General features: G+C 43.3%; 1 protein-coding gene across 1 annotated transcript in view; it reads right to left on the bottom strand.

Moving 5' to 3' along the window:
* The window catches only part of LOC137562059 (extracellular calcium-sensing receptor-like), a 30,258-nt gene that overhangs the window by 10,568 nt on the left and 6,260 nt on the right, over window positions 1-13,430 (bottom strand). The window contains exons 2-5 of the mRNA XM_068273399.1: window positions 11,297-11,573; window positions 9,067-9,126; window positions 2,639-3,454; window positions 1,354-1,575 (exon numbers count right to left, since the gene is read on the bottom strand). Of these exons, the coding sequence (XP_068129500.1) occupies window positions 1,354-1,575; window positions 2,639-3,454; window positions 9,067-9,126; window positions 11,297-11,573 (1,375 nt within the window). The remainder of the gene's footprint in view (window positions 1-1,353; window positions 1,576-2,638; window positions 3,455-9,066; window positions 9,127-11,296; window positions 11,574-13,430) is intronic.

Genomic DNA, 13,430 nt, shown 5'->3' on the forward strand with positions numbered 1-13,430 from the left:
TGGCTTCTGAGAGCAAGAAAGAGTTAAAACGGGGTATTTCTTATCAGTGAGGGTCACACTGTAGTCACTTCCTGTCTGAGTCAGGACTGAGTCAGCCACTTACATACCTGATATTTATTTCTTTCAGGCAGAGAAAGAAAAAAAGGAACACAACATAGTCATGTGTGTGCTAGGCACTGTACATACCCATGTCTATCTCATCATGTCACGTGTCACTTCGGGTATCCTTTAACTTTATCAGCTAAAGGAAACGTGCACAAGTGTAGTATGTGGGATAGAATGTGACTGACCCAGGTTTTACAATAAGGTGTAATGATCTGCTAGTGTGTGAGCACTAGCAGACAGACAATATCGTACGTTCCCTGAACGGGAAATGTCCACAGACAGTGTCAGCAGAAGGCAGCACTAACACTGAGTACAGTTAATTAGAATGGTCAGACAAATCAGGGTCGGTAACAGATCTGACAGACACGGTACAAAAATCGGCAGGCAAATACAACGTTAGTAAACAGGCAGAGGTTGGCAACAATCAGATATGCAACGGTACAGAATCGGCAGGCAAAAGCTAAGTGAGTGTTCAGGCAGAGGTCGGCAACAGATCAGATAGGCAAGGTACAGAATCGATAGGCAAGGAGTAGTCAGAGGATCAAGCAGAAGTCAAACACAGTATATCAATCAGTAATAATAATAATAGGCTAGCTAGTATGGAATCCCCGGGGTCCTGCCGGTTCAAGCCACACACGGAACTGACTAAGGTCTGATGCCTTCACTGCGAAGTGTTAGCTAGAGCAGACGGTGAGCAAGTGTCAGAACAGCGTTTAAATAGCCCGGGTAAGCAGGAGAACAAGCCCCCACGCCGCCCGGCCAATCCGAAACCGGAGGTGGAGTCCACGCTTCCTAAGAGCATAAGAGGAGCGACGCTGCCAGCGCTTGCGTCTGCCCTCTTTTTCAGTCAGAGTATCATGCGACCGGATCCCCGCAGACACGTTGTTGACATCATCCCTGCCACTGCGGCTGGCTGCACCGGAAGCCCCAGATGCGCTACCAGCGGAGGAAACAACAACTGAGCTGGTAAGCACAGGATTACTGACATAAGGTAGTGCTTTGAGGTAGATGGTGAAATGTCTCCTGTTTCTGCTGCTAGCAAGCTTAATTTTTACACCTGCCTAATTGGGTGATTAGCAGAAGGTTTGATTTGCTGACTGCTAGCGTTTGTTAGGAACACTGGTGGTGTTTCTAGCATACAAAACCAAAGCAAGCAAGCTGAACAAATGATTGCAGTTAACCCCAGTGCTGTGCTGTATTATTTAATTTTCTGACAATTACCCAAATAACTTACTAGACAAGACTTACCCTCCCATTACCAGTAGCCCACACCAAGGCACTCGAGTTGATGTTGAAGACTTGATGAACTGTATTGTCATAACTGCCAACATTGACCTGCCATGTGGTGCCATTTGGGTCCATCTGCCAGTTTATGATGTCGTAGACTGCTGGAGGGTTTCCATTCTTATCAAAATAAAGTTCTCTGCCATTACTTAGCTTTACTCTCACATTCTTCATGAAATGTAGAAGCTGTAAGGAAACAAAGAAGACGTCAGCTACATTCTTATTTTGTATTACTTATGAGATAGTTTTATATAATTCATAGGTGTGGTTTTTGGTTGATGACAGGTTCACTTTTCTTTAATCTTTCCCTACTTCTGACCTGTCTTTCTTGATCTAATCTTCCCACCATGAACAACTTCAAGACTTACCCTCAGCTGCTCCTAATCTTTGGAACACCTTCCTTCACTCCAAGGGCTTGATTCCCCAAACTGTAATAACACATATCACGGCTGTTTTTGTGAAAATTCGTGATTGCGCATGAAAAGTCGTGATTGCGTGTGAAAATTTGTGCTTGCACGCAAACGTAAAAATGCGCATGAAAACGGCTGTGATATAAGTTCTCATGGTTTGGTGAATCAAGCCCCATTAGTCTTGTACCTTACACATTTAAATATGTCCTCATCATAAGCAACTTCATCAGATGTGTCCACCCTTTTAGTATAAACATTTGGATGTTAGTGCAGGAATTAGTATATCGGTAATATCTCTACAAACTTTCACTCTTCCCGCCACTATATGAGTTTGGCTATTATATATCCAAGCTCATTATTGATCAGTTTTGCTGTCTCCACCCCACCACATGCTCAGTTATATCATTGCCATGTGCCCACACAACATTACCGATCACCGGCTGTGCTGTCACCACTGCTCTATGAGCTGGGCTATTTTATTGCTGAGCACCTGGACTAAATCCAAGCACCCAGTGCCCCCATAGACACAATTTAGCATTGTGGTCTATAGAGGAGTTGAAAAACGATAGGTATTTGTGCACTAAAACTCCCTGCTTTGATCCATCAACTTCTCTGACCTATCCCTTAATTACTAATAACCACCTTTCCAATTTCACCTAATTATTGCATCCTACCAGAGTCCTTTTATTTTGTGTTGTAATATGTACTTGATAATCATGTAAGTTTGCAGTATGTCTTCCTTTTTATATTTTTATTCTAGTGTATTAAAATTAGTAATTTAAGGATAATAATAATAATAATATCATCATCACATAATGAATCAAATATTTTTTATTTACCTCCCATGGTTTAAAATCCTGAATTGCCATGTAACTGCCATTTCCATTTGTGTACTGTCTAAGATCTTCCAGCGCTCTGGCCAAAACATGGACTGCCATATAGACTTTATTGGTTGTTCTAAGATTGGAGACATCAGTGTAGGCATTCTTGACTTGTTCCAGATTCTCTGTCTTAGTACAGTCTTTTTCTGAAATCTTAATAGTTTCTCCTGAGGTTTTGTTATTTGGAAATCTGCAGCTAAAGGTTTGTTCCCAAAATACTTTCACCCATTCATGTCCCATCAATGAAGATGGATGAACCTTGTTTATGAATTCTGCGAACCCCGGAATCCTTCCGCTGTAGAAGGTTAAACCAACTGTTCCAAACAGAAGCTGTGTAAACCTTTCATTGGAGAAGAGGGTTGATGTTGACCAACCTTCACTGGCTATCAAAACTTTGCCATTAACATTCTGATTTATCATCTCAATGAAAATTGGAACTAGGTCAACACCGGAAGAAAACAACACAACAGCATTGACTGATGACTTCTTAATGACCTGCGTTATGTGTGGGGCATTTCTGTTTGCTTGCCCTATGAGGATATATTCAATGAAGGCTACACATGCCCCAGCTTTTACAATGTCCTGCCTCACCAGCTGAATTCCTTGTTGCCCATAATCATTATCCACAGCCACCAGGCCTACAAAGATCCAGCCAAAATGTAGAAGAAGCTTTGAAAGTCCATGAGACTGGTGCTCATCACTGGGAACAGTACGGAAGAAGGACAGAAACTTTCTTCGGTCACTTAAAAGTGGACTTGTTGAGAAATGGCTGACCTAATTTTAAAATGATTGAATTAACAACTTGACAAATGTTTCATGCAATTATATTTATTTATTGTCAGGTTTAAAGAGACTCTGAAGCGAGAATAAAACTCGCTTCAGAGCTTATATTCAGCAGGGGCATGTGTGCCCCTGCTAAAACGCCGCTATCCCGCGGATGAATGGGGGTCCCTTACCCCCCAAATCCCCCCTTGCAAAAACCAAGTTGGTCGTAGATTTTGCTGCTGCTGGAGGCAGGGCTAACGGATGCAGCCCTGCCTCTCAGCGCATCTATCAGCGGCGCATCGCCGCCTCTCCCCCGCCCCTCTCAGCGAAGGAAGACTGAGAGGGGCGGGCGAGAGGCGGAGATATGCGCTGACAGACGCGTGTAAGGCAGGGCTGCGGCCATTAGCCCTGCCTCACCAGGAAGAGATCCCCGCAAAGAACAAAGGGGATTTGGGAGGTAAGGGACTCCCATTCACCCTGCTGAATATAAGAGCTGAAGTGAGTTTTATTCTCACTTCAGACTCTCTTTAAGGATGGTTGGAAATGCCGATCTCCAATTCTGAGGGAATTCTGCATTCCGACAAGTGTCTTTCTGATTTTCACAGACTAGTATTTTTTGTTGTTGTTAATTTTGTGAATAAAGTTAGTTAATTGTAAAAAAAAAAAAATGTGTGTGGAATGTGCTATTTTTCTATGGGTGTACGCTATTATACATAATTGGCCTAGAGTCCACCGAGTTCAAATTTCCACATACCAATTTCCGCCGTGGAAAGCCGATTTGTGATCAGAAACTCAGAAATTGGAATTCTGCGGAATTCAAAGACTTATCCCTAGTCAGGTTACACCATAAAGACTACAATAATTTTCTTCAGGTATGGTCTATAGGTCATATGAATTAGTCCTCAGGTATTTTTGTTCCCATTTGGCTGATTTCGACTCATTCCCTGTTCTCAGTAATCTTATCAATGGGTGAATTAAAGAATCTCTCTTCAAATACAGAGTTTAAATTATTTTCTTTGAACTTTTTTAAAACTGATCTTTTCAAAAACTTCACTGTTGTTATAATTTATTTTTCTACCTGTAAATAAAAAAATATCAGCATGCCTGTCCACAAGAAGTATTATTATTATTTGAATATATTTGGTGGCCAGCAGAGGTAAGGTGAATCAGATGGCTGAATGCATATGAATAAGGGGTGTATGCGTATATTTTGATGTGTACACCCGTTTGGTTGCCAGGCAACAGCGACACGAGGCTGAGCGTGCATACTTGGCAGGAAGGAGGAGCTCGAGACTTGGGGGCAGAGAGGGAGCGTGGGGAGCCATTTCTCTCTGAGGAGAGTGTGCAGTCAGCCAGTGGCAGAGGGACGGAGCAGATGGGATGTCCTGAGGGAGAAGACTATGGTGGTGCAGAGGGCTTAAGAAAAGCCACACATCCACACAGCAGCCATCCACCTTCCTCATTGGGCCCCAAACAAGCCATGAGAGGGAGCAGAGAGAAAAGAGAGAGAAAGATCAGCGGTGACAGACCTGAGGAAATTATAAAGGCCGACATGTCCTAACTTAAGCCAGAGGCAGAGATCAGTGAGAGTGATGCAGCATAACAGACTGTATCTGAAGAAAGAGGCATAGACAGTGTTATAATTATACAAAGAGTAAATGAGGAAGCCAGAGGAGAGAAGGAGATTTGAATAGATAACAGAAGTGAAATACTTCTGCTCAGTGGCGTAGCTAAGGTGCTATGGGCCTCAGTGCAAGTTTTACATGGGGACCCCCAAGCACTCTATACATAACAATTGATACAGTTAGAGATGACCCGAACGGTTCAAACGCAAACTTGTTCGTGCGAACAATGCGAGTTCATGTTCACGGTCGAACGCAAACTTATACTACATCATTAGGCTAAACTTTGACCCTCTACATCACAGTCAGCAGACACATGGCAGCCAATCAGGCTGCACTCCCTCCTGGAGGCCCCCCCCCCTTATAAAAGGCAGCAGCGTCGGCCATTTTCTCACTCAGTCTGCTACTGAAATTAGTAAGAGAAGGGAGAGACATTGGAGAGATAGGGATAGCTAAGTTAGGCTCTTGTTAGCTTGCTCCCTGCTGATACTTATTGCTGAAAAGCACCCCCAAACAGCTCTTTTGAGAGCTAATGTTCTTGTGATGTGGTTTGTTTGTTTGTTTTTGTGTGTGTAGCCCACTGACACTGCATATACAGCCCTGTCTGTCACAGCTGACCTTTGCTAATTGCTGTACTGTGCCAGGCCCAGCACATTCAGTGCCTACCTTTTTACTGCACCTGTGTGACTGCTGCAGCTGCACATTGTGTTCTAATACCAGTCACTGCATACCTGTTCACTGCACCTGTGTGACAGCACGCTGTTTTATATACCAGTCACTGCATACATTTTCACTGCACCTGTGTGACTGCACGCTGTTTTATATACCAGTCACTGCATACCTTTCACTGCATCTGTGTGACAGCATGCTGTTTTATATACCAGTCACTGCATACCTTTTCACTGCAGCTGTGTGACTGCTGCAGCTGCACATTGTATTCTAATACCAGTCACTGCATACCTTTCACTGCACCTGTGTGACTGCAAATTGTTCTACCAGCAGTCACTGCATATCTTTCACTGCACCTGTATGACTGCACATTGTATTATACCAGCAGTCAGTGTATACCTTTTACTGCAAAACATCAAAATGAACTTCCACACACTCATGCAAATCCTCATGTGAATCCACTTACAAAAATCATGCAGCAATCAATGCTGTCCCTACAGCTAAGTTAAAAGCTGGGATCTTCGTTACAAGAATCAGGTCTCTTGTGTAGTCACATACACCGCGTAGAGGTAGTCCAGTGTCATCTGTGTCCAAACTCTGGCCTTGTAACATGCATAGCACAAACATGCACAAATTCAGTGCATCAAAACCTATCTAAGGAATAGGAGCACATATCCTTAACGTCCTCCCTGGGACAGATAGTGCATCTAACTAATGCAAGGGCTGCAAGGGAGCTGCTAGTACCTACATATGTGCCATGCGAACAAACCAGCAAGCTGTGTGTTAAGATCACTAATAGGGCAAGCTTTTAACTTAGCTGTAGGGACAGCATTGATTGCTGCATGATTTTTTTAACAGGATTCGCATGAGGATTTGCATGAGTGTGCAGAAGTTCATTTTGATGTTTTGCTGTTTTGCTTGCCACACCCATTCCAGCACCTCCCCATTAAATCTACAAGTGAATAAATGTCCTAGCTCAAGGTGAGGAGCCTGGATTTTGTGTTTTTTAAATTATACCTTTCACTGCACCTGTGTGACTGCACATTGTATTAGTCAAGTCAGTGCATACCTTTCACTTCATCCCTCCCAATATGGACAAAACAACAGGCAGAGGCAGAGGCAGAACCAGAGGCAGGCCACCCGGCAGGTCTGTTCGAGGTTGTGCTGTCATGATTTTGTGCGGCCCTGGACCAATGTACAGTGTTCAGAAGGCACGTGCCATCAAATCCCAAGATTGTCAGGATGTAGTTGACTATTTAACACAGAACACCTCATCTTCCTCAGCTTCTGCACGGAACCATCCGTGGCATAACTTCCTCCTCCTGCTCTGATTCTGGCACTCCACTTAACACTCAGTCGGCTGCCACAACCAAAGTGCCATCATCCCAGGGCTCAGCGGTGTGGACATTTTTTGTGTGTCTGCCTCAGATAAGAGCGATGCCATCTGTAGTCTCTGCTACAGAAAATTGAGCCGTGGAAAGACCAAGACCCACATGGGGACAACTGCCTTATGAAGGCACATGATGAAAAAGCACAAACTGCATTGGGATGACCACCTGAGGAAAAGCAGCACACAAAACCAAAGCCACACACCACAGTGGAAGATACCAGGCCACAATTATTTCTCAAAAAAGGTGATACTCCAACTGTACCGTGATGTTGAAAGGCAAGTGGTGTCATCTCTGGCACACAGCATTGGGTCAAGGATCCATCTGACCATGGATGCCTGGTTTGCAAAGCACGGTCTGCCCTGCCCGAAGACTAAGTCAGTCCCCACACACACAGCATCTCTGCCTTCACGCCATGTGACTGCCTGCCCCTAGACTAAGTCGGTCCCCACACATCATCTCTGCCTGCAGGCCGCTTGACTGCCTTCTCTGCCACCACCAATAGGGTCCAGAACTCCAGGTGGATTCCTGAATTTTTAAGGCCGCTGCTAGTAACAGAAACAATAATACTTTTTCTGGTGCGTGTACATGCCTGCCTAATTTTTCTGGCTGCACTGTGGATGCAAGCCTGCAACAACATAACAAAAGGCATGTACATGTGTCAATTCTCCTTCGTGATCCTTATCGTGCTGCGGTGAAGGGGCTTGCGTATTACAATGAAGCAATGACCGGCTATATGAGTGTGTTGGGGGGCACACCTGACCCAAGATAATAAGGTTGTTGCTTCATTGTGGACAGACCAAATTCAAACAGCTGGACAGTCACTGTTGTTCTGTCATTGAGCTACCTCAGCCCGACCATATGGGCTTGAAAACCGACATTTCCTGCACTCTCACCATGGTGCGTAAACCAGTCCAGCACAGCCATCACTACACAAACAGCTGTTTGTGGTGCATTATACAGTGAGTTTGGTCTGTCAGTGTGAAGCAGTACACTACTTACACTACTTGCTGATCCATGTCTACACACCCAAGATGTTTTAAAGCACTTTATGCCTCCAATTTAGCAATGCAGGGTGATTTCTGCCCTTAAAACCATACTGTACGTCAAATTCGTAATTTTCCCTGGGACTTTTGGTGTGTATCCCACTCCACCATGCCCCCCTCCAGGTGTTAGACCCCTTGAAACATCTTTTCCATCACTTTTGTGGCCATAATTAGTGTTTGTAGTTTTGAAAGTTCGCCTCCCTATTGAGGTCTATTGCGTGATTCGCATTCGAGGGTCGCAAACCTAAAATCGGAGGTTCGAGCCATCTCTATGTACAGTGCACCAAAACCTGCCAAGGACAACCACAGTGTTAGAGGTGCAAGGAGGGGATGGGGGACAGTTTGTTAATGATTACTATTATTCAAAGCATCTATAGAAGTGATTATTACCAGCACAGGACCAATAGAGAGATAATATTGTGTTTGAGGGAGGGCCCTTCAGGCCCCCTCTGGTCCAAGGGCCCCAATGCCGTCGCTACCTCTGCACCCCCTATTGCTATGCCACTGCTTCTGCTGCATATTAACATTCCTTATTGCTGAAGTGATAAAAATTCCCTGGCCCGCTTTATGAGGAAAACGTTGCCTTAACCAGTGTTTTATTTTTATTCTTATAAGAGTAACTGTGGTTCTGCCGATAGAGAGATGATATCCCTGCTGTTGCTTGAATAATTAATGCTGGAGTATACAGTAAAGTAAAATGAATGGTGATCTCTCAGAACCACTTAAGTGAAGGTTGCTACCCTAATTGAGACTTCCCCCCTCTAGAACTAGTTGCTGGCTGTATTAAAGTTATAATCCCCTTGGTATGAACTCTTCCATCCTTGCTTGACCAGAATCTGAAAGACTAGAAGCTTGCAATGCAAACCTTACAAAAGTTAAATTAGAAAGAGCAATACATTCAGGAATCTGTGTAAGACATACAGAGATTTGGTGACTGGAGATCTACCCTTCTGTATCTGTAGGAGTAAAACATATTTATGAGAGAATATGAAAAACCATTTATTGCATCTGTGACAAAGGAGAGCACAATAGCAAGAAGCAGCAAGTGTCATAATTAATTGGAGGTTGGTAACAACACTTCCATCAAAGATTAATACTGTCTGGACACCATTTTGATGGTATTTACCAAGGAAACCATATCTTTATTTATTTATTTCTGCTTATATGTTGCTCAACGCACCCCACTTGCCCCAGGCCTGCAACGATTGATGTATACCCGGTGGAGTCAGAGCTATTATATACACCTAGCATCAGAGTTGTCTTACTTATTTTCTGGAACCATAAATCTCAAAGGAAATGCTGTATATTCCTGCGTATAAGACTACTTTTAAACCCTTGAAAATCTTCTGAAAAGTTGGGGGTCGTCTTATACGCCGAGTATCATTGATGCCGGGTGACACGCCCTATCCTGTTACCGCCTCTCAGATCTCGCTGCTGAGGACTGTAGTGAAGCGGCGCAGGCACATATGTGTGAGTTCTGATAGGCAGAGAGGGAGGTAAATAGGATACAAGGGTGGGGCCAGACGGGTGAAAGAGGCGTGTTTTATGGGCACAGCGCGATCTATTCTTCCATACCGCTCGGATAAACAGGGAGAGCTGACCAATCCACTCAGGGAGAGGGAGAGTTGACCAATCCAAAGAGTCAATTGACTATATACTGTTATATACTGGGTACCACATACAGTACAGCACCAGTATGATTTTTTTAAATTTTAATTTGGTGTGTGTTGGAAGAGGGGTAGTCTTATACGGCAAGTATATCCCAAACTCTATATTTTAACTGAAAAAGTTGGGGAGTCATCTTATACGCCCAGTCGTCTTATAAGCCGGAATATACGGTAGTTATATAGAGTAAGCCCCAAGTTTGGACTTGGCTGCAAGGGACAGAGAAGTGATACGGTATGGAGCCAGTGGGCTGCTCTATGGCAAGGCTATTATAGCCATTTATACAAGTTCATAGAAGAGTTCTATTCTCTTTTGCTAGGTGCAAATATACAGGGGTATATTGCAAGTAAGAGTTAATGTGGAACAAGTATGTTGCTAACCCCTTTTTAATTCACAGGCAGAAGAATGTAGTGTTTTATACAGTGTAATAACCTCTTTCACCCACAGGTGTGTTTAGATCAGCTGTGATAGAGAAGAAGAAAGCTAAGAAAAGTGTCATTAATTGTTGATTTATTCTATTGCATATTTATCTGGTTCTTTAACTACTGTATTTATTCTTTTAACCTATTTAGAATTCATGAATCCAAATTGAACCAAAGTCATGTTGGTCAGTGTCTGGTGAACTCCTCCTGGTTGAGTAACCATTTGCACCCCGTTACACTACCTAGTCCTTGACTTGACCAGGGCATTACAACAGGGCATACATACCATGCTTCCTGGTATTGTTTTGCAGGTGGAACCCCATTCTGGCTAGCTTTGGCAATAACGGACTGCATGGTTGACAAGATGCTAAAAGAGGCTAAGGGTGGGGGTAGGCGAAGGGCCTGACAATTTTGCTTTAAACTATGATATAACTCATTAAACTATGATATTATCATTAACTATGATATAAATCATTATAAAATATAATGCACATTACGCACATAGCACAACTTACATTATGTGCCTAACACATGCATTGCTAGTATAAAATGTTACACAGATAGCTACTGTGTTCCACTATGTGCACCACACACATTACAATATCGGAGTAAACAGTGGCACAAAAAGGATAAAAAGATATAAAATTCTTAAAACATGGAAGTGGCGGGGGTGGGTCCTTTTCCACTCCAAAGGATGACAGAAGGAACATGTTAAGGTATAACGCAAGATTTATTTATACACTCCACATTAGTTGCAATGCGTTTCACAGGGATGACACTGCTTCATCGAGCAGTGAGACAGGAGTATAAAGCTAATAGCATCCAAGACCTATGCTGAGCGCCTCTGTTAAACCACACACATTACATTGCTTGTGTAAACACTGATGAAATTACTGTACACTATCTGTACATGACAATTTTTGTGTACATGAGTGCATTAGTAAATCAAACTCTTTGTGTGCTACTGGCGTTACAAATAAAGTATCTAGTCACGTAGGCAATGCTGGCCTATCGATGGAAATGAGAATCAATGGATCACCTGAGGGTATCTGTAGAGTCCCAAAATGTGAGCCATTAGAAGAGAGTGCGTGGAGAGTGCTGCTCCAATGATTCCACTGAGAGGGACCTTGCTGAGACATCGGTAGTTAGGGATAGCCCTACTGGTTCCTGTCACTATTTGTAGAACTCCTTGGAGAACATTGCAAGCGTCATGGATCTGCAGCCCAAGAGTTATGTTTTGTAATATCCCGGAATGGTTAATTTCCTCAATGGCAAATATGAGGACCTGGATCTGTTGAAAGCTTTCGAGGTGGTACCTTAAAAGTATAAAGCACAGCACACTTTTAACATGTAAAAATACCCATGGTGGTAGCTACTAACGTATGAATAAATTATAAGTTATTCTAAGTTATAAGAGTTATAAATTGTGAATCATCTGATTTGTACTAAACAAAACATTTTATCCCCAAAGGGTTTTGCAAAAACATTTCTTATAACATGTTTTAAGCCCCTTGCACACATAGCCCATCATGTCCCAGTACTCTCCACTAGTGGTGCTCAGGGCCGGGCCGAGGCATAGGCTGGAGAGGCTCCAGCCTCAGGGCGCAGTGTAGGAGGGGGCGCAGAATTCATTCAGCTGTCATTCCTAATTGTGTTTGAAGCAGAAAGAAATAAGAAAAGGGGATACATGGCAGTGACTGCAAGCCAGATAACTAGATATTAAGGTGTTGGGGAGGTTGTGGGCCCTGTGGCACCTTTTAGTCTAATAGCAATCAGTGTGTGATGGCTGTGGTGGCAGGGATGGAGGGCGCATTTTGGTGTCTCAGCCTTGGGTGCTGGAGGACCTTGTCCCGGCTCTGGTGGTGCTACTACCGACTCGCTAATTACAGTTCTCCTTATTTACAAGTCGGCAATGAAGGCATCAGAAACAGACATCTGCAGCCCCGTATTTACCTTACGGGAGTCTCTAGGCACATATGTACTAGACTTCCCCCACCATGAACCTACAAACCCCTGCCAAACCACACTGCAAATGTTTTGGCGGGCCCAGCTGTCACTTCTCCCTTACTTTCCTTGCCTGTCATAGGTAGCTACAGGTATCCATTGGTATTAGGTAGCCAGAAGTACTCGCAATATTAAGTATCTAGAGGTGCTCCACGTATTTGTTTTCTAGAGGAATCTCAGTATTAAGTAAGTAGAGGTGCCTCCCAGTATAAATACAGTGGGATGTGAAAGTTTGGGCAACCTTGTTAATCATCATGTTTTTCTTGTATAAATCGTTGGTTGTTACAATAAAAAATATCAGTTAAATATATCATATAGGAGACACACACAGTGATGTTTGAGAAGTGAAATGAAGTTTATTGGATTTACAGAAAGTGTGCAGTAATTGTTTGAATACAATTAGGCAGGTGCATACATTTGGGCACAGTTGTCATTTTATTGATTCCAAAACCTTTAGAACTAATTATTGGAACTCAAATTGGCTTGGTTAGCTCAATGACCCTTGACCTACATACATAGGGGAATCCGATTATGAGAAAGAGTATTTAAGGGGGTCAGTTATAAGATTCCCCTCATGTTTTAATTTTCTCTGAAGAGTAGCAACATGGGGGTCTCAAAACAACTCTCAAATGACCTGAAGACCAAGACTGTTCACCATCATGGTTTAGGGAAAGGATACAGAGAGCTGTCTCAGAGATTTCAGCTGTCTGTTTCCACAGTTAGGAACATATTGAGGAAATGGAAGGCCACAGGCTCAGTTCAAGTTAAGGCTTCAAGTGGCAGTGACGAATGGTGAGAACAGTCAGAGTCAACCCACAGACCAGCACCAAAGACCTACTACATCATCTTGCTGCAGATGGAGTCACTGTGAATCATTAAATCATGCAGTGTACATTACACAAGGAGATGCTGTATGCGAGAGTGATGCAGAGGAAGCCTTTTCTCCGCCCACAACACAAACAGAGCAACTTGAGGTATGCTAAAGCACATTTGGACAAGACAGCTTCATTTTAGAATAAGGTGCTGTAGACTGATGAAACTAAAATGGAGTTATTTGGACATAACAAGGGGCATTATGCATGGAGCAAAAACAACACAGCATCCCAAGAAAAACACCTGCTACCTACAGTAAAATATGGTGGTGGTTCCATCATGCTGTGGGGCTGTGT

The sequence above is a fragment of the Hyperolius riggenbachi genome, chromosome 3 (assembly GCF_040937935.1).
Source record: "Hyperolius riggenbachi isolate aHypRig1 chromosome 3, aHypRig1.pri, whole genome shotgun sequence".
NCBI lineage: Eukaryota > Metazoa > Chordata > Amphibia > Anura > Hyperoliidae > Hyperolius > Hyperolius riggenbachi.